This window comes from Sus scrofa, chromosome 9 (genome assembly GCF_054392235.1).
Source record: "Sus scrofa isolate SSC_HxYL_T2T_F1_AM1 chromosome 9, Sscrofa_HxYL_maternal_Yorkshire_Landrace_v2.0, whole genome shotgun sequence".
NCBI classification, from domain to species: Eukaryota; Metazoa; Chordata; class Mammalia; order Artiodactyla; family Suidae; genus Sus; species Sus scrofa.
In genome coordinates, this window is record NC_139391.1 from 3184184 (window position 1) to 3205649 (window position 21466).

The 21466-nt window shown below is 59.3% G+C and overlaps 1 protein-coding gene across 4 annotated transcripts in view; it reads left to right on the forward strand.

Annotated features, from left to right (window-relative positions):
* DCHS1 (dachsous cadherin-related 1) overlaps window positions 1–21466 on the forward strand; it is a 36214-nt gene that overhangs the window by 871 nt on the left and 13877 nt on the right. Inside the window, exons 1-2 of one of the 4 annotated variants that reach the window (XM_021062333.2) lie at window positions 5–283; window positions 13838–15748. In XM_021062333.2, coding sequence (XP_020917992.2) covers window positions 13958–15748 — 1791 coding nt within the window. In that variant the 5' untranslated portion in view covers window positions 5–283; window positions 13838–13957. Of the gene's footprint in view, window positions 1–4; window positions 284–10802; window positions 10939–11103; window positions 13610–13837; window positions 15749–21466 lie in introns of those variants that run through there. The other 3 variants (XM_084974817.1, XM_084974818.1, XM_084974819.1) reach the window with 3 other exon arrangements.

The window sequence follows — 21466 nt, forward strand, 5'->3', positions numbered from 1 at the left end:
GGGAGGGGGCGCGGGGCCGCGGCGGCCGAGCTCGCATCCTCCGCGGGGCGACTGTGGAGGAGGCGGCGCCCCGGCGGCGGCGGCGGACGGACCGACCGACGGGCGGGGGCGCGCGGACGGACCGACGGCCGGCCGGCCGCCCGGAGCTGCTGCTGGCGGGCCGGGAGACAGCGACGGCGGACGATGCGCGGCCCCAGGCCCCGCGCGGGCGGGCGCTGCCCGGGGGGCTGACCGCGCCGGACGGCGCCCCAGGACCGGGCGAGGGAGCCCGCGCCGCGCGGAGGTCAGTGCCCGCGGCCGCCCGGCCCGTCCGGCCGCGCCCGCCCGGCCCGCCCGGCTCTCCGGGCGGCGGCGGCGGCGGCGGCGGCGGCGGCGGAGCCGGGGGCTTTGTTCTGAGCCGGAGACAATGGGGGAGGGGGGGGTCTGGGCCTGCGGGACCCAGGCGAGCGTGAAGTGAGCGTGGGGGCAGGGCCCGGGGGTCTTTGTGTGCGAGTGTCCTCGAGGGGGGTGCGCGGCGGCGGGAGTGGGCCCGGGGGGTGGGCAGGGTGCGTGTGTGTGCGCCTCCGAGTGGGAGTGCGAGTGCGAGTGCACGGGCAGAGAGTGAGTCAGTGCGTGTCACTGGGAAGTTGTGTGTCCGTGTGTGTCTGGCCGTGTGTATACGTGCGTGTCACTCCAAGGGCGTGTGGGTCCGAGTGAGCGTGTGTCTTGGTGCGCCCGCCTCGGGGAGGGAGGGAGTGTGTGTGTGCGTGTGTGTGTGTGTGTGTGTGTGTGTGTGTTGCCCGCCTCTGTGGGAGCCATGTGTCAGAATGTGGAGGATGGGTGTGTGACAGACCAACGGAGACAGAGACAAAGAAGCTGCGGGGGGAGAAATAAAGAGAAACAGAGGAGAGGCAGGAGAAGCCCAATTGGAGGTCTGTCCCCCAGCCTGGGGTAGCGGTTGTGACCGGGATGCCTGGATCAGAATCCCCAGCAGGAGGTGGAGGGAGGTCAGGGCAGGCCTGGTCCCACGTGGAGGGGGTGGGGACGGCGAGGTCTAAGAGCACAATGAACTCAGTGTGGCGTGGGCTGGGCCCGCAGCCACAGGGTCACAGGCCAGAAAAATATTGGTGCTTATGTCAACTCCTCAAATACCCACAGGGGACACAGTCACAGCCCGACTCAAGCCACAGGGGACGGAGCCCCAGACAGCACACATCCACAGAGATGCCTTCCCAGCCATCACCACACCCCCCCAGGAAACACACAGTACAGAAGGTGCTCTCAGAACATCACACGTCCACGGCAGAAATGGTGCCGTCAACACATACTCTCAGGATCGTTGGCAAGGCCGACACCTACCCTGGGAGGCACATTACTGCCAGCACCTTTCCAGAGACATCAACTGCCACAGCAATACACATCCACTGGCAACCCTGTCACAGCCACCGCATCTCGGGTCAACCTCATCAGGGCTGCCTGTACATAGCAGGTGTCTCAGAGACCCGACACGAGCAGGAGGCTGTGCCGCAGTCGCCCTTACCAACACTGGCTTGTCCATCCCGTAGGAAACACGTTAGGTGCCGTGCACACACAGAGACGGAGCTGTCCCGACTGCTGAGGAACTCCCAGTAACTCATGATGCCCACGCCATGGCTTCTTCCACTCTCATTAACTTCTGATGCTCACCCCAAGACCTCCCAGGCTCACCCTCTGGTTCCCTGAAAACTTGGGAACCCGGATCAGTCTTCCTTTCACCCTGTATCTTGTCGTGATTCTAAGTGTCCCTCCAGGTGTAGCCTCACAGTTTCTGGAACTCTTTAGCTCCAGTTACCTTCTTCTCCCCTCCCAGGACCACTCTGGAGAACTGGCCCATCTTTCAAATTCTGCACTCCTGCATTCCACTCTGCCCAGTCTCCTGTGTTCTGGCTCCCCCGTGCCCATGCCCCCATTCCGCTGACTCGTCGACCTCACCATGACCCCTTGTTCTTGACCTCTTGGCTTTTCTCTCCTCTGCCCCTCCGTGGCCTGGTACTCTCCTTCCAGTTTATATGCCCAAGGCCATCGCTTCCACCGAGCGGTGGCCACTCTCTGTTCTGTCGTCCTTGTCCTCGAGACCACCACAGAGCCTCTACCCTAGCTGGAATGGCTTCCCAACCACACCAAGGGATGCTGCTATAAATTCATGCTTCTATAAATTGCCCCCTCAACTGGGCCCTCCATAAATAAATAAATAGATGAAATGTTTTCTATTTTTTCACATCCCTCATTGTTTTCAGCAGATTAAGTAGTCAACCTGCTGGTTCCTTCGTGCTGCAGACACCTATTAAGCACCTACTGTGTGCCAAGGCAGAGCAATAGGTGCCAGCATTACGAGGGTGAACAGAGTGGATACGGTCCTTGCCCCTACAGGCTCTGGGGTGGGTGCTGAAACATGGCAGCACATAGCAGGGACACCTAAGCCCCTGTAGGGAGAGCAGAAGAGGCTTCTGGAAGGAAGTGACATTTAAACTTCAGCTTCATAGAAAAATAGGTCGTCAACCAAGCAAAAGGCGGAGGTGACGTGGGCCGGGTAGAGAATACTCGAGGCCAAGGGGGCAGCGGTGGAAAGCCCATACGCCAGAAAGCATCGCATCTGAGGGAAGAGCGGCTCGGTGAGCCTGGCCCTCACCCCTCACCGGCGAGGGCAGGTCAGTGACTCCGGGGGACGCAGCAGAGGGTTAGTTAGGCCGCACATTTCCGGGAGGTCAGGTGAGAGCTTGCGGATCCCCAGAATAATGGAAAGTCAGCAAGTCACCTGAAGCCGGGGCGGGAGAGGATCAGATCTGGGTTAGAAATACCAGCATAGCAGCGTGGTGCCTGGAGGAAGAGTCTGAAAAGAAGGGATGGCGGCTGTTGCGGGAACCGGGAGGGAGCGCGCGGGTCTGCGCCGGGGGAGAGGTGGTGGCGGGCCAGGAAGGAGGTGGTTTCAGGAGCTCTTTAGGCAGTGGGGTCGGAAGGGCCCGGTGGCCGAAAGGGAGGCGGAGGCCCAAGAAGAGGGAGGAGCGAGGGCCAGACCCCCTGGTCTGTTGCTCACTCAGCAAACCGAGGCCAGTCAGTGTGCATTGTCTTGACTGTTGTGGATCCCACCCCTCCCGCCTCCCAGAGGACCTCGCAGGACGCATCTTAGCCGTGTGTCTATTCTCCCTCTCGACCCACTCCCCCGTGGGCACACGAGGAGCCTCCAGCCTCAGCCCTGCAGAGCCCGACGGGCTAAGAGGCTCTCGCTTTGCGTCACTGCCCACTCTGTGCAAGGGCCTCCGCACAGAGCTGTTTTCTCTTCCTCTCCTCTTGTCTGCTCCTGCCCCTTCAAGGTCACTGCCCTCCCTAAGAGAGCATGACCTCTCACCTGCCAAATCCAGGGGCTCGTTGCAGAAGTCCTCTTGGCAGCGTCTCACGTTGACCGTTTTCTCTCTCTGAATCATTCTCGTCTTGTGGCTTCCGAGCCATCGTTTTAGTCTCTTGACATAGAATAGAATAGAATGAGCCCGCAGGTGCCAGCCACTCTGGTGGGAGACACAGTCCTCCCCTCGGCGAGGGAGGCAGGCATAGAAACACACGACACGATGGCGTGGCTTCCGTGCAGCTGTCCCTCAGAGCTCCTCCTGGCTGTTCCTTCTCAGTCCGCCTGGGGGGCTCCTTTGGTGGTCCCCAGATATTGCTGCGTGTTAAGATTCTGGCTTGGACCTTCTTGTCGTTCCACCGAACACGCCTCTCTGGGCGGTCTGCCTCACTCACTTCCAGGGCTTTGACTGTCACCTGTAGAGGCGGGGGACGCCCCAAATCTAGCTCTTCCAGACCTCTCTTCTGACCCCCAGTCCTGCACATCTGATCCTGCTCGATCTTTCCTGTTTAGCTCATAATCCCCTGACCATTTCCAGACCTGACTTATCATTCTTTCCTCCCCAAACCACCATCCCTACTCAGTTATCACGCTACAAACCCAGAAACTAACTGGAGCCACTCCCCTCTCCACATGCCCTGGGATGTGGAAGGCATGGGGGCCTGTGGGTTCTACCTCCTTTCCAGCTGACTCCGGTACCCCCCCTTTTCCCCCTGGCCTCAGCTCCTGCCTTCACCTCAGCATCTTTGCACACGATTTGCTGCAGGAGCCTCCTAACTCGTCTCCCTAGACACCTGCTCTTCCCTCTTGCAATCCAGGAGTCCAATCTTCTTGTGGCGACAAGAGGGATCTCCCTCAAGTGCAGATCAGCCGTGGCACCTCTGCTCAGCATTCCTCAGTATCCCTGCTACCCAGGGTGCTACACCCAGGATCTCGGGGGAGAAATCTGTGTTAAGAGGGCTTAGGAGATCTGTCCTGCTGACTCCCTGCAGCCTGCCCAGCCTGGTCACCTGGCCCGTTTCCGCAGCGGGTTCCAGCCGTCTTGAATTCCTTGGAGTTCCCCAAAGACACGGCATTCTTCCATGCTTCCGGCCCTTTGCACGTGCTGTTCTCTGCCTGAAAAGCCCTTGACGCCCCTCATCTCCTGGCAAACCGCCTCGCATCCTCAGGTCTCATCTCAAACCCTGCCTCTTTGACCACCAGGCAAGCCTGGGGTCCTCTGTGTTGCTGCTGTCGTTGCCTCTTCCTCTTCTGTCTCTCTGCCTGGGCGGGGACATCCTTCAGGGCAGGAGGGCACGGTATTCCTCTTCCTGTCCCCAGGCCCCTCTTAGACACTTGGCAAAGAACAAGTGAAGGAACGAATGAGGCGCTCACAGCACCTCCCGCCCCCTCATGCACTCCTGGCAAGACTGACCCCGGGTCTCAGCTGCCCACACAGTCAAGACCTTTCCACGCTTGCCCCCTTGCCCCCCGACCCGAGATCTGACGTTTCCACTCCTGTCCCCCCTAGGTTGTTCCTCCTCCCCCGATGCCCTCTCCATACCCGCCTCACCTGGGCTGCTTTCTTCCTGAATCCTCTTCCTCGGTCTCTCTGTACTCTTTTCCCCGCATGCAGCTCGCAAATATTTAACACACACCCCAAATTTGTAGATCCCAGTCTGTTGGGCCACGGGCCTACTGGGTTCCTGGAGGGAGCAGGAGACGAGGAAGCTGTGACATGCCATCAGGTCATAAGACCACACGCCTTGCCATCTGCTCTGCTCCGCCAGGCCCCCTTCCCTGGAGGTGCCAGAGGTGCTCCTTCCTCCAGCGGCCCGTTCACATACACCAATCATCTCCTGGCACCCAAGGCCCCGCTCCTCCCGGATGCTTGTGCCCTCTTCCTCTTCCTTCTGCCTGTTGGTAGTAACAGAAGCAAGACTGGATTCTCGGGTGCCCAGGGACCCAAAAGCAAAAGCCTTTGCCGGGAGTTTATGTTGCTGGATCCCAGCTTTGTCCTGGTTTCCTGCCCGTGCCTGCCGTCCTTCGGCTCCACCATCTGTGTTCCAGGGTAGCCCTCTGGCTCCCAGGCATTTCACCCTCTGCCCCTTCGGAGGGGCACCCCAGTCCATGTGTCCCCTGGTGAGAGGGCGCCTCCACCCAGCAGTCCACCTGGAAGGCCCGAACCTGCTGCCCCTCTGTGTTCGCTGAGCACAGCAGGGTGTCCTATGCTTTGTGTTCTCTGTCTAAGCTGCGCCCTGGGAGCGGATTCCCCTCGGGCCTCAGATCCGCTGTCACGCTTGGTGAGGAAGGAGGAAAGGGAGCCTTCCCGCCACACCGTCTATCACCTGAGCGTCTCTGAGCTTCCCTTTCCTGGCCGACTATGGACGTGATGGGAGGAGGGCTGCTTTGAGGGTTCCGAAGGGGAACAACTGTCTCGTGCTCAACGGTTAACTTAGTTAGATTTGTTTCCAAGATCTCAGCCCTCTAGTACTCTCGCCTCCTCCACCTCCCGGCTCCCCAGGCTTCTTCTTCCCTCTACATCTCCAGCTTCTCTGCTCACTGCAGCCTCATCGGCCTCTTCTGCAGCCTGGGCTCCCCTTGTCAGACCCGGCCCTGCTGCTCATCCCCCCACACCCAGCTCCCTCACCCTGTGAACACCATGGAGGCAGGGACTCGATCTGGCCGGGTCACTGCTAGGTCTCTGATGCCTGGTTTGCTGTTTGGCACATGGTAGGTGTTCAGTGGATAGTTAGGGAGTAAAGCTACCCATGAACCGTTTCATAAGCACGCCCTGGGCCTGCCTGTCCTGTTTTTCCCTGCGTCTCCTGGATCCTCCTGGCATCCTCTGGTCATTTCCCCTCTTACCCCCCAGACCCCATGCCCGCCTGAGCCCCTCCCTGGACTCTCAGCTGCCTCGTCATCCATCACCTCCTCCTCTAACCCGCCTTGTGCGCACCCGCCGGAGTGACCCCCGACACAGAGCTCTGCCCGGGCTCTGTCCCTGCCCTGCTGCCTGGCCGCTGACAGGACCCTTTATCAGCCATCAGCCCTCCAGCAGAGAGGCGATCTCGTGGAACAGAAGGCACCAGCTTTGAGGTCCATTAGCGCTGGGTTCCCGTGTCCCTCCGCTCACTGCCTGCTCCAAGCCTCAGCCTCCTCTTCCGAGCAGTGACACTTAGGCCAGGGTTACCCTGAGGGTCGGGCACTCGAGAGCAGCGGACATTTCCTGAGCCGTTTCTGTGCTGAGTGTCTTTTATAGCATTCTTTCATTTAACGCTCGTATCAGCCGCATTAAGTCGGCCTATGTCTGTAATCCCCGTTTTCCAGAAGAAGAAACTCAGGCCTAGAAAGATGAACGTTTCCCCAGGGTCACGCTGTGAGTGGCAGAGTCAGACGGCCGAGCCCATCTTCCGAAGCGCTGGCATAACAGTTCCCGCTTGCGCGTGAAGACACCGTGCGTGTGCCCCCTGTTCTGGCTGCAGACCCCCTGTAGTAAGTGCTCTTAGGGTCCCTGTCTCGTAAGTGAGGTGGGGGCACCGGACACGTCAGTGTCTTGCCCGGGGCTGCACAGCTAACAAGTGTGAGGCTGGGCAAGAATCCAGTTGATGTGGCCCCGCGTCCGCATCTCCACCACTGTCCTGTCCTGCCTCACGCGGCACACGCACACGGCCTCCCTTTTCTGGGAGCGCAGCGAGCGTGTGCTGCTGAGTGGATCTGCCCACAGCGGGTCTACGGCTTGTTGCTGGTGGATTCCGCCTCTGCCCTTTCCCGGTTGCAGGGGGCTCCCTGCCTTAGGATCCCCTGAAACAGTTCTCCCCAAGGTCTCTGTGCCTCCTCACGGCCTAAACCGACGGCTGCTTCCCAGCCTTCACCTTACTTGACCTCTCAGCAGCAGCAGCCGCTGTGGAGCCCGCCCTCCCTGTTGAAATGCTCCCTCCTCTACTCCTGAGAGCGGGCCTCCTTCTCCTTCTCCTCCAGAGCCTGCCGCTCCGCTGTGCCTTCCCCCAGGCTTGTGTCCTAGGCCCTCTCTTGCTCTGCGTGCCCATCCCAGCTGATGGGTCTCCACACCCATGGCTCTGTTACCCCCGGAGTGGTCCAGATGCACGTCCCAGCCCAGACCGCCCTCCCAAGCTCCACACCTGCACCTCCAGCTGTACCTGGGACATCTCCACGGGGCCATCCTAACAGGCACCCCCAGATGGCTGGAGGGACCCCTCCGTAACCAGGCCAGGGCCCTGGGCATCAGCCTAGAGCTATTCCATGCCGTCGCCCTTCCTGAAGGGGCAGTGGCCGAGTCTTGTCAACTTCTCATCCTCCCATCTTTCTTCTCTGTGTCCCCTCAGTCCCACTGCTCCTGACCTGCGCTCTTCTGGACACCCTGGCCAGGGCATTCCTTTCCCGTAACTTCTCTTCCGAGGGCCCCCGCTGTCTTGCTAGGTCTCTCCCCACAGCTCCGCTGTCATCCCTTCCTCTCTCCATCTTTCCCACCCTCCCCGAATCCCAGACAGTCCTGGGATCGAATCGGGGTGGTGCCGGCTCAGGAAAGTGGTGTCCCTCCCAGGCCCTCCGTGGAAGGTGGGACCCCTTCCTCGCTTGGTGGTCATGATGATTGAATCAGGCGCCGTCTGGGAATGGCCAGCACCCCAACAGCACACGCAGGGGACTTGCCCGCTGCCTTCTCTGCAGCCTCTCTCTGAGGTGCTGGGGGCAGCCAGTCCTCGGGAGGGACAGAGACGCCCATCCAAGGAGTTGCCCCGGGACGTCCAGGGGAGCCAGCTTGTCAGCTTTCTCGGCCTTCCTCCCTGCCTCACGCCTGCTCTCCTCCTCCCCCAACCACGGCTCCCCACCTCTGGCTCTGCCTTTATCGGCACCCCCACCTCTCCAGCCCAGCTGTTCCGCCTCTGACTTACCCACCCCGCCTTGCCTCGCGAATGAACTCACTCACTCTCCCTCTGCTGACACACACTCCTCTCCTGGCTGGTGCGCGCCCCCATTCCCCACCCCCACCCGAACTCTTCCCTCCTCTTCCCTCCTTTAGGCGGGGCCCTGGGTCCCCACCGCCCACCCTTCGATCCCAGAGGCTACCCTCTTCTTCCTTCAGGTCTCTGCCAATCTGCCTTTGCAGCCCCCTCCCCACCCCGTGGACTTTCTGGCCCCTGCCACTCCCCGGCCCTGGGACAGGAAGGAGAGGGAGGAGGCCTGCCAGGTGCCAGCGCCCCAGCCTCTTCCCCCCGGAACTGCTCCTCTCTTGCTCCTGGAGCACCTTTCCCCCTCACGGCCCCCTCCCCCTCCGCCCCCCCCTCGCTCCTCTCCCCCGTTTCCCCCGTTTCCCCGCTCCCAGGTCCTGGAGACGCAGGCAAGGGCTGCGGCGGGACTGACATCACATGGCCCCAATGAACAGCTTTCCCCTCCCCCTCCTAACGAGAACCAGCTGCGGCTCCAGAGGCCCAGATGTGGGGCTGGAGGGGGAGAGCAGGATGGAGCCCGGGACAGAGCAACGGGCCGGGACGGGGTGAGGGCACGAGCAAGCAGCGCAGACCCGGGCGGGCGGGCAAGAGACGCCACCGTCCTGGGGGCGGGGGTGGGGGGGTGGGTGACGGAAGCCAGGTCTGGGCAGGAGGCAGGACAGGCTGAGGGAACGACGAGATGGATGTTTGAGGCCAGATCTGGGGGAGGGGCGGTCGGGGCCGGGAGGGGGAGGGGCGGGACGGGGAGGAGGAGCGAGTCTGGGGAAGAAGTGGTGAGAAACACTGGACAGATGGGGAGACGGGGCCGAGAAGAGAGCTGGAGAGAGGATGAGACGGTCTCGGGAGAGAGTCTGGAGTTCAGTTTGGAACTGGAAGCCCCGGAGCAGGAAGTGATGAGGCGCGGTCCAGACAGAGGCCCCAGGGACCTGGAGGTCACAGCTGCAACCACAGAGCTGACCACCAGTGCCCCGGCAGCGCGTGTGAGAGCGTGCCTGAGTGTGGGTGGGTCTGCGAGTGTGCACTGGCCTGCGTGCAAGAGTCTGTGCAGGGGTTAGAGTGGTCTGTCTATGTCCATGAGAGGGTGTGTGCCTGTGCGTGTGTGTGCCTGTGTGCATGTATGTGTGTGTGTGCCTGCCTGTGTGTATGTGTGTGTGTGTGTGCTTGCCTGTGTGTGTGGGTGTGTGCCTGTGTGTGTGTGTCCATGTGTGCCTGCCTGCCTCTGTGTGTGTGCGTGCGTGTGCACACACCTGCCTGCCTGGGGGGGGGGGGTCCAGGTGAACGAACACGCCCACCCATGTGAGTGCCCGCATGCTCCTCTGACCCCGTGAGGAGGGCTGTCTGTGTATATGTCAGTAACCCACGTCCACGTGAGTGGGAACGTGTGCTGAGTGTGCCTGGCTGTGTGTGGGGCTGTGACTTGGTGAGTGTGCGCTGTGTATCCGCCGTGAGGGTGTCCTGGGGAGTTTGCTTGGCCGGGGACCAGGGTCTGCCCGGGTTGGGAGAAGGGGCATCTCCCTGGGCCTGAGTCCCTCCTTTTCAAGGCTGCTCATCTGAGTTTATTCTCATTCCACTCGTGTATCCTTTCGTTCAGAAAAATGCATTGATCGTGTGCTGCGTGCCACATCCCGTGCTGCACGGGGGTGAGCAGGACACACCCTCAGACAGCTGCCACCCGTCTCTGGGTGGGGAGGCCGAATTCTGATACGGAGTCTAAGAAGCACCCCGACCTCACCACTCATTGCCGTCTCTCCCCACTCGGCTCTCTCTGCACCGACCGCTACGTGAACAGTTCTCAGCCCTCACCCGGCCTCTAGGCCTGCATCCCTGGCCTGTGCCCCGTATGCCCGGCCTCTCTCCCCTTTGGATCAAGCCTGTGCGTGCCCTGACCTTGCTTTGAATTCCTCTGAGCTGTTCTTCCATGTGGCAGCTCCTCAGGCTCCACGGCCTGAGCCTTGGGGAGCAGGGGCTTGGTGAACCTAGAACTGTGAAGGGCATGGCATTGGGAACCAAGGAGAGAGCTTCTGCCAAGAGCCCAGCTCTGGGCCCCTTGGTCCCATCGCGTGTAATTCTCACAAAACCCCACCACGTGGACATTAGCATGTAGATTAGCACAATAACACTCAGACTGGACTCCCCGCCAGCTCTGACTCCAGAGTCCCAGCCTTTGTCCTTGCCTCGCACAGGTCGGAGAAACGGGGGCTGGAAGTCCCAGTGCGGGGTCAGAAACGCTCATCGCTTCGGAGGACAGGCAGCCCGAGAGCAGAGCAAACGTAGAAAGATCACAGGACACGCTCCGTAGCCACCTCCGTGGCCAGACTCCTGAACACAGGCTCCCATGAGTTCGTGTGTGTTGTCTGAGCGGGCGTGTCCAGGCTTGCTTCTCCCTGTGTCGGGTGTGGGTGTGGTGGTGCAGAGGCGTGCAGAAGATTCCACAGAAGACGGGGCGATTGAAGGGGTCTTAAAGTTTGAGTAGGAGATGGCCACGTGGACGGGACTTTTTTTCCCCCCACAAATCTTTTCATGAAGTTCGAGCTGTAATAACGGTAATTGAGTACAGTGTTTCAGGTCTGCAGCTAATGAACAACGTGGATTCTTGGATGACACAACGTTCCACATAATCGAGGTTCAAAGGCAGTGTGCCCTATGATGAAATCAATCACAAATGGTTACCTGCAAAGCCATGTTAACCTTCAGGCCATCCCAGAATAGCCAAGGGACTGGATGGGGCCCCTAGGTTGCAGTTGGCCAAAGTCTAGCTTAAGCCATTGGTTTGTCCATACCCTCACTTGCCAGCTTGGACCAATGGGGAATGGTTTCCACAGGTCTGTGGAGCAGGATTATGAGGCAGGGCTGGGTCTTGGCGGGAAGAGGTGCTGATGGTTCCCCGCAGCTGCTGAGGGGGACCGGCAGCCTGAGTGCAGTTGCTCTTTAGACCCGTGTCTGCATGTGGCTTTTTCTGGTTGGGTGGAGCATCCTTTTAGGAAAGTTCTGCAGTCGTTTGGCACTGTGGAAGGGAGACGATCTTTCTTATAAGCATAGCCAACTTGCCCGCCACCACCCAGCCCCCTGGGGAGCCTGAGGCTTCAGTGACCCCGGCCCGGGACCCCCCGCCTTTCAGGACCCATTGTTCCCTTCTCTCTTGGACAGGACTTTTAGAGGATCTCCCAGGCCGAGAGAGTTCTGCACACAGGCAAGGAGTCAGGAAGGAACGGGGTGATGGGTTAGGGTGGGATGCGGGCTGTGGAGGGGGTGCCCGGTGGAGGGGTTGGAAGGTTCTGGTCAGGAGAACGTGTGAACCAGGCTGGGCTTTGTCTTGGACTAAGAGTTCTGTAGCCGGTGCCCATGAACCCCTCAGACTGCGGACACAGTCTAGGCGTGTGCGCGTCTGCACTTTCTGTCTGTAGGGTAACAGTTTCCTGGCATCAGTAATGCCGAACCAGCGGAAGTCTTTCATCACGAGCGGTTCGGTGAGAGTTGTGAGGGCAGCGCGTTGCGTAGAGATGGATCAGAGGGTCCAATCCAGGGGGCACGGGGACCAGGACAGGGCTGGAGCAGGAACCAAAAAGCAGGGTTGGGACAGGCAGCAGTGCGAAAACAGAGGGAAGGGCAGACTCGAGACGCGTCTGGTTGAGATGGTCCAGTTTGGAAGACACGCTGGAAATCAGGACTGACGAAAAGCAAGGAAGGAAGGCGAGCTCCTGTGCGGGGGCGCTGCTCCCACGGGAGGGATGGAGGAAGACCACCAGCTTGCCGCGGAGGGTGGGGGCCCTGGCAGGACGGCCAGCGTGTGGCTGGCACGTGTCTGCAGGGCCCTTTAGAGCTGGAGATGGAGAGGGTGAAGCCGTCAGCCAATGGACGGTACCTAAACTACGACTGAGGCATTGAATTGGAGGCACAGGAGCGGAGAGGGTCACCGGGCCGTGTGGACAGTGGGAGAGCGTGCAGCCCAGGCCCGAGCCCTGAGGGGCACCGGTTGTTAAGGGCGGAGGAAGAACGCGCCCAGGAGTCCGAGGAGCAGACGGAGAAGGGTCTAGTGGCAGCGAGAGGTGGGGTGTCACCAAGAGAAGCCCAAAGGGACAGGCTTCCAGAAGCGGGTGACTGATGCTTCTGAGGCCCAGAAAGGTCCCGCGGGAAGACTAAAAAGTGTCCCTTGGCTGTCGAGCATCGGGATGATTGGAGTCCTAGGGAGACCGTGTCGCCGGGGAGGGAGCCTCTGCGTAGATGGAGGAGGGCGTGAGCAGGGAGAAACGGGGTGCGAACCAGCCCTAAAGACGGGAGCGTCCCTCCAACTCGCTGTCGCTCGGTCACTGAGCCTCCTGGGGCCCCAGGCCGCTGCCGCCTTGAACACCAGCAGCATTTGAAGCCCGGCTCCCTTGGCCTCAGAAGCGCTGCCCGTCCCTGGATCTCTTTCTGTTTCTCTTTCTGGCCGGTTAAAGACTTCTTTATCCAGCTGATGGTTTGGGCCAGAAATGTGCCCCTGGCGCTCGCATCCTCCCACCCCTCACCCCTGCCTCCGACCACCATCCAGCCCTGCCCACCCTCCCACGGAGCTCTCGCTTCTGCCCACCCCTTTCACTGCTGTCACTCACCCAGGTCACCGTCAAAGCCGCGGCCTCACCTGGACCCCAGCAGGGTGTTGTGAGGCCGTCCTAAGATAACTCTCCCACCTGCACGATCCTCGTGTACCACGGGGCAGAGGCAGCCATCCTCCCAAAATGTGTGTCCCCACGCAGCACCAGCTCTTCAGATGCGTTCAGGGCTCCCACTGGGCCTCAGCCTTAAGTCAGGATGATCAGCGTGGCCTCCGAGCTGCCCCCGGCACGCGCCGTCCTCTCCCCACCCAGACTCTCCGCCTCTCTTGACTGTAGGCGCCAAGCCCTTCCGCATCCTCTTCCCTCTTCCGAATGTTCTTCGCTTGTTCTCTGCCCACCGCTGTCCAGCTGACACCTGCATTAGGTCGATGCCCACTTGGAGGAAGCTCTCCTGACTCCCTGATGGCGGGAAGACCTTCTCTTGCGCCCTCATATGCCCCTTATACGTAAATGTCCTGCCGGCTCCACGTCCTTCTCCCTTGCAGCCTGTTCCATCCTGGTCCTTCCATCACCTGCCCATTCTTGGACCATGTCCTTTATTCACCAAAATGTCCCCACTGGCTCCTCATAGTAGGTGCTCAATCTCATGTTGAATGGAGAGGGCAGTAGGGCTAAGAGAAAATACATAAGTACATATAGAATAAAAGCATCTTCAGCACAGTTCAATGCTGATACAAGTCTCCAGCAGAAAGGAAAAGGCTGAGATTCAGGTGAGGTTACCAATATTGAAGTGAGTGTTCGTCCTGCATGAGAAGAAAAATGAGAACGGAGCGGCCACGTGTTGAAGCCTGGAGGTGGAGGGAGGGGCCTGAGGGCAGGAACCGAGGGCCCTGCTGGGGGCTGAGCACGCTTGAATCCGGGGGTGGCCCAGACCCCAGGCCCCTGGACTACTGACGCCTCCTGCATTATCCTCTCTTTGCTTCTGCTTGTTTTCCCAGGTCCGGGAGCCTGAGCTGGAACCAGGGTCTAAATTGGACCTGATCCAAAGCTTGAGATCAAGCCTGGCCCACAGCCTGGCCTAGAGCTGGAGCCCAAGCCACAGCTGGACTGCCCCTGCCATGCAGAAGGAGGGGGGCGCTGCGCCTTCCTGCCCGGGCAGGCAGAGCCCCAGGCCTCTCCCCCTACTATCCCTGCTGCTGTGGCTGCTGCTGGGCACCGGAGTGCCGGGAGCCTGGGGTCAGGCCGGGAGCTTGGACCTGCAGATTGATGAGGAGCAGCCAGCGGGCACCCTGATTGGGGACATAAGTGCAGGGCTTCCTGCAGGCATGGCAGCGCCTCCCATGTACTTCATCTCCGCCCAGGAGGGCAGCGGCGTGGGCACAGACCTGGCCATCGACGAACACAGCGGGGTGGTCCGTACAGCCCGAGTCTTGGACCGGGAGCGGCGGGATCGCTACCGCTTCACGGCAGTCACTCCTGACGGCGCCACCGTGGAAGTTACCGTGCGAGTGGCTGACATCAATGACCACGCCCCAGCCTTCCCTCAGGCTCGGGCCGTCCTGCAGGTACCTGAGCACACAGCTCTTGGCACCCGCTACCCCCTGGAGCCTGCTCGTGATGCAGACGCTGGCCGCCTGGGGACCCAGGGCTACTCGCTGTCTGGTGATGGGGCTGGAGAGACCTTCCGGCTGGAGACACGCCCGGGTCCCGATGGGGCCCCCGTGCCTGAGCTGGTAGTTACTGGGGAGCTGGACCGGGAGAACCGCTCACACTACATGCTGCAACTGGAAGCCTACGACGGTGGCTCCCCGCCCCGGAGGGCCCAGGCCCTGCTGGATGTGACACTGCTGGACATCAATGACCATGCCCCGGCTTTCAATCAGAGCCGCTACCACGCCACGGTGTCTGAGAGCCTGGCCCCCGGCAGTCCTGTGTTGCAGGTGTACGCCTCGGACGCCGACGCCGGTGCCAACGGGGCTGTGACTTACGAGATCAACCGGAGGCAGAGTGAGGGTGACGGCCCCTTCTCCATCGACGCACACACGGGGCTGCTGCGGCTGGAGCGGCCGCTGGACTTTGAGCAACGGCGGGTCCATGAACTGGTGGTGCAGGCGCGGGACGGCGGGGCTCACCCTGAGCTGGGCTCGGCCTTCGTGACCGTGCACGTGCGCGATGCCAACGACAATCAGCCCTCCATGACCGTCATCTTCCTGAGCGCGGACGGCTCCCCCCGGGTGTCCGAGGCTGCCCCCCCCGGCCAGCTTGTTGCCCGCATCTCTGTGTCGGACCCCGATGATGGTGACTTCGCCCACGTCAACGTGTCCCTGGAGGGTGGCGAGGGCCACTTCGCGCTCAGCACCCAGGACAGCGTCATCTACCTGGTGTGCGTGGCTCGCCGGCTGGACCGGGAGGAACGGGATGCCTATAACCTGCGAGTTACGGCCACAGACTCGGGCTCGCCCCCGCTGCGGGCCGAGGCTGCCTTCGTGCTGCACGTCACCGATGTCAACGACAATGCCCCCACCTTTGACCGCCAGCTCTACCGGCCGGAGCCCCTGCCTGAGGTTGCACTGCCTGGCAGTTTCGTGGTGCGGGTGACGGCCCAGGATCCTGACCAGGGCACCAACGGTCAGGTCACCTATAGCCTGGCCCCAGGTGCCCACGCCCACTGGTTCTCCATCGACCCCTCCTCGGGCATCATCACCACGGCTGCCTCGCTGGACTACGAGTTGGAACCTCAGCCACAGCTAATTGTGGTGGCCACGGACGGAGGCTTGCCCCCTCTTGCCTCCTCTGCCACGGTGAGTGTGGCCTTGCAGGACGTGAACGACAACGAGCCGCAGTTCCAGAGGACCTTCTACAACGCCTCCCTGCCCGAGGGCACCCAGCCCGGAACCTGCTTCCTGCAGGTAGGTAAGCCCCGCACACGGCAGGATGCTGCTGTGGCAGGAGAGGATCAGAGGTTCCCAGGGGACCTCAGAGTGGGAACCAAGCCTTCCGGATGCATCTGTCCACGGTGAAATATGCCAGTGGGCGTGGTCCTCTCCTGTGAGCTCCCCACTCTGTGCAGAGGGTGAGGGTTAATGAGAAGATGAGAAAGCAGGGCGCAAGAGCTGGGCCAGGCAAGCTGGGCAGTTGAAAGAATTAAGATTAGATTTAGAGAAACCGTGTCTCACGTCAGGAAGTGAGAGAGAGTCTTTAAGCCATTCCGAAGGACATAGGTGGAGATTCTGCCCACCCACGTGGCTCCTGTTCCCAAGGGAGATTCCAGCATTTCCAGAGCCCTCCGAGCCTAGTCCAGCGCTGGGCTGGGCTGGATGGCACCTGCATCCCTGCCCTTGGCACTGAGCCCTGATGGGACACTTGGGTTTAGGCACGAGCATGAGAGACAGCGAGAAATATCCAGGGGGATCCCAAGACCCAGAGCAGGAAACCTGTCAGAGGAAGAGGCAGGAGCCCTGGACTGGCTGTGGGAGCCACAGACTTCCTGTCAGCCAGGCCTGGAGGAGACGGAGGGAACAGGAACCTGGAGAGGCAGGCGGAGGCCAGACTTCAGAAGTCCTTCAACAGCAGGTGGGGAGGGCTCTGGTCTTTCCCTGGAAGGCAAAGGAGCACCCTCAACTTCTTTGACCCAGAAAGGGCAGGATCCGATTGTTTTGCTTTTGTTTTTAAGACTTTATGTTTGGGGGACAATCCAAGATTCACAGCCAAATTGAGTGGAAGGTACAGATTTCCCATACACCCCTGCCCCCACTCCTGCATGGCCTTGCACTGGGTCTGTGTCCCACGCGGGGATCCACTTGTTACAGCAGCTGATGACACACACAGACGCCTCATTATCACACCCAAGTCCAGCGTGTACAGTGGGCTTCACTCCTGGTGGTGGTCTTTCTATGGGTTTGGACAGAAGTGTGATGTATACGTCTAATGGACATACGGTACAATATTAGAGCAGTTTAATTGCCCTAAAAATTCTCTGTACTCGACCTATTCATCACTCCCTTCTCACCACAGATCTTTTTTTTTTTTAGGAAGTCCGCTTGCTCTAACGGTGAAAGATAGATTAGGTCGGTGGTGAGTGATACATTCAAAAATTAACTTCCTGTGAGCCTGGTGCTGTGCTGGGCCTGGGGAACAAGGAAAGGCGACAGTCTTGCTGCCAGGCAGGTCCCAGTCTAGGCAAGGAGACACCAGTAACTAGTGATGCATCAGGCGGTACATGAGATGCTGTGGAAGCCAGAGCAGGGCCTTTGCAGAGGCAGTGAGACTTTGCCATGTGGATGATGTGGGGGGTGTGGACGGGGACTCCAGGCCAACAGGAAGAGCTGCAGAACCTCTTGATGTGCTTTGTGGGGCCGCATCACTCAGGTTGGCCTCAACTGTGCTAATGAGCAAGAGTTGCGGGGAGACGGGACAGGAGAGTAGACAGGGACCAGATTGCAAGCTTTGACTTTATCTTAAAATCGTACAGAGCCAGCAAGGGGCTCTTGGTGAATCTGATCTGTCTTCTGCAAAGATGGCTTTGGCTGGAGTGTGGATACAGGAGAGGAGCCTGAACACAGGGAGGGTTTTAGGAGACTCGTGCTCGAAGGCTTCATGTCTCAGAAGCCCACCCTGGGAAGTCCCTGGTGGCCTAGCGCTTAGGAATCCGGTGTGGTCACTGCTGTGGCTTTTTAGTTCCTGGTCTAGGAACGTCTGCAGGCCGTGGGTGCGGCCAAAAAAGAAAAGAAAAGTCCATCTGGGAGCCGCCTGTTGGCCCTTGACCTTCAGGCCAGTGTCTGGGCCTGGCTGACCCTGTGTCTGGCCAGACTCTGGGTTCCCGCCCACCTACTGCGGTCCAGCTCCCACCCACTCTCCCACGAGTCCGCTCTCCCTCTTGGCCCAGGGCCAAGCCCAGGACCTCGGCTTCCAAACGGCTTCCCTCCTCACCAGGGCTGGAAGCAGGAGGGTGTCTCTCCAGGTGGTAAAAATCACAGGGAAGCAGAGGTACACGTGACCTCTGACCTCTGAGTGCTGATAATCGTTAAAGAAGTCTTAAGGAGTTCCCGTCGTGGCGCAGTGGTTAACGAATCCGACTAGGAACCATGAGGTTGCGGGTTCGGTCCCTGCCCTTGCTCAGTGGGTTAACGATCTGGCGTTGCCGTGAGCTGTGGTGTAGGTTGCAGACGCAGCTCGGATCCCGCATTGCTGTGGCTCTGGCGTAGGCCAGTGGCTACAGCTCCGATTGGACCCCTAGCCTGGGAACCTCCATATGCCGCGGGAGCGGCCCAAAGAAATAGCAAAAAGACAAAAAAAAAAAAAAAAAAGAAGTCTTAAGACTGGATTCATTCCTTGTGCATTTATCCAGCACCTGCCACCTGCCAGTCCCTGCAGGAGGAACCCAGAATGGGATAATGAAGGAGGGCCCCCACCTGCTTCGTGGAGTTAACAGTCTAGAGGGGAGATTCAAATGCAAAGAACTAGTTTTATTGTGATTTAAAAAAAAAAAAAAAAACTTCCACAAAGGGATGCGCATGAGGTGCAGGTGAGCAGGAACGTTTTCCCAAAGGAAAGTACCTTTGAGCTGAGACTTAAAGGATGAACAGGAGCTTATGAGGGACCAGACGAGGGAAGGGTTCCAAGCAGAGGTGATGCACAGAGAGAAGTGGAGGAGCCTGACCTGTCTGACCTGTTCAGGGGCCAACAAGTGGCTCAGCATCTCTGGGGTTGAAGGTCGGAGATGGAGGAGTGGGAGATGAGACTGCAGGAGGCCGATACTGAGGAGTCAAGCCAAGCAAAGGAGTTTGAGCATTTTTCTTCAGGGAACGTTGAAGATTTTTAAGTAAAACAGTAATATGATCAGAGTTCCTGTCGTGGCTCAGCGGTTAACGAATCTGACTGGCATCCATGAGGAGGCAGGTTCGATCCCTGGCCTCGCTCAGTGGGTTAAGGATCCAGCGCTGCATGAGCTGTGGGTGTAGGTTGCAGATGCGGCTGGGATCTGGTGTTACTGTGGCTGTGGCATAGGCCAGCGGCTGCAGCTCCAATTTGACTTTTAGCTTGGGAACCTCCATATGCCGCAGGTGTGGCCCAAAAAAGACCAAAAAAAAAAAAATATATATGATCACATTTGTTTTCTGAAAAGAGGCTTCTGGTAGTCAGTGGTTCACACTGCTGGTGATTGTGCAGCAATCGCCCTAGCCCGAACCCGAACCCGAACCCTAACCTAACCCGAACCCTAACCCTAACCCTAACCCCTAACCCTAACCCTAACCCCTAACCCTGACCCCAACCCGACCCCAACCCTGACCCCGACCCCTAACCCGAACCCTAACCCGGAGGGGACGTTTGGGGATATTTAGAGACATGTTCTGGTTGTCACAACTGGTGGGATCTAGTCGTGTCTTGTGGATAAGAGGCCAGAGATGCTTCCAAATATTCTCTAATGCACACGACAGCACCATGGCCAAGAATGATCTGGTCTGAAATGTCAGCATTCTGAGGTTGAGAAGCCCTGGTGTAGAGGACAGACTGGAGGCAGACACCCCGAGAAGGGAATTACGGTCGTTTGTGGGGGGCGCCAGCTCAGGCCCACGTCAGAACAGTGGTGACGGAGAGGAATAGACGAACAGGAGGGATGATGAAGATTCACTTAGTCCCTGGTGGATTGATAGACCGGGAGAGGAAAAGGGAAGAACAGATTTCTGGCTGCCGCACCCGCGTGGATGGAAGATTCATTATGATCACGAGCTTAGCTTCGGAGAGGCTGGATTTAAGGTGCCTTTGGGACAGCTGAGTGGGGAGGTTGAGAGGCATCTGGATGTACACGTTCGGAGCACGGAGGGACAGTCCGAGCACAGACGTTGGTCAAGGGTCAAGGCCACCGCAGTGGACGAGAAGGGCCTGAGAGGGTGTGGGGAGGGAGCAGAGGCCAAGGAAAGATTCCAGGGAACAGCAACGCAGGACAGGCAGCGCAGGGGAGGTGGGGGGGGTGCTGGGCGCCGGAAGCAGTGGGAGTGGGGGGAGAAGCAAGAGCAAAACGTCGGAGCAGGAGAGACACCGAAGAAGACGGAGGTCAGGGCGGGCCAGACGCAGTCACTCCGTGGTCTGGTGGGACCGCCAGAGAGGGCAGAGCCCAGGGTCTCTATTCACTCTTTGCAGCAGTGCATCTGATGAGCGCTGCGGGGGTGGGGGGGCGAACAAGGCCGGGAGATGGGTTTGTCAGAGCTTCGGGGCGGAGTTGGAGATGGAGCTGACCAAGGTTGGACGGCAGAGCAGCCTCCTGAACAGGGATGCTGTGCGTTTGCCATGGAGTCGCTGACCCGGGCGGCACGGGCCGGAACATTCACTTCTCCCCTGGTCATTTCCAGTCAGTGGCCCGGGCGCCTTTGGGGGTCACTTCCTGACCACTTCCCTTGACCACTGGTTATTGCTTTCTTCCCTCAGCAAGTCAAAGGGCAGAGGCTGTAACAGCTTCTGGAGATGGTGCTGCAGCTGGGCTGCAGCCTGCCAGATGGAGGCAGGGGCAGGTTGGTCTCCTGGGATATCCGGGCCCAAGGCCGCAGTAAAGAGTTGGAGCAGGAGCCGCTTCCAGGGTTCGGCATGGCAGGGCCTTTGTGTCTCTCCAGAGGGTAAACAGTGGCACAAATCACATCTGTCAAGGGCCTGGGCAGCAATCAGAAGTCCTTGGCCAGGCGTCTCTCTGAGCAGCATTTTCTGGCTAAGAAAGGGGAACTCTCCTGCTTCCTTTTGCAGCATATTGTGACCCTGAGGCCCTTGTAGCGACAAAGAGTCCTTTGTCACAGACTACAGCAGTCTGCACCAGCTCACCCACTCCTGAGGGCCTAACGGGCACCCAGTTTATAAACCTTCGTTTGGAAGAAGTTTTTGTTGTAAGGCAGAGCCATCCGAGTGCCTTTTTCCTCCATGAACAGATACAGAGAGAGTACACCTACTGGGTGCCCGGCTCTGTCCTGGCTCAGGAGCTTTCAGAATGGTGTCGCTTGCTCATCCGGCTTTTCAATGTTCAGAGACTCTTAAGTGTGTTAGGTAAGCTTCATTTAGATATGGTCCCAAATATTCAGCGCTTCCTGAGCCAGTCCGGGAATTGTCTGTGAAGTCACCAGGAAAGCTTTCTCCTCCTTCTTAGTTTTGGGGAGCCCCCAGGGCTTAACGACCTCAGTATTGTCCGATAGACCTGCAGTTCCGCCTCTCTCATTTCCAGTGAGGTGGGCTTGCGAGAGGAAAGCATGCTGAACGTGCATGCAGCACACCCACAAGTCCATAGGGCAGCCCCCGCTCCCCTGAGCAATCAGATCCGAGTATCAGTCAAATCGCACTTTATGGCCAAACTCAATAAAGAGCAGTTCCATAGCAGGAGCCTCAGTACCTCTGTTCATCAGCCAGGTCTCTGCTCGCAGTGGTTGAGGACTGGGCGATGATTTTAACTCCCTGCGACGCCCCTGGACTTTGCAGTCACAGCTCTCAGTCCCCTCCTTTTGGGTACAGTTGATTCTCATTGTTTGCTTGTATCTGTGAATTCAGCAACTCTCTAAAATCGATTGGCAGCCCCTGAATCAGTGCCCGTGGGGCTTCCGCAGCCCTTCCCTGACATGCGCAGAAGGATGGAAAATTCAAGCCTCTCAGGG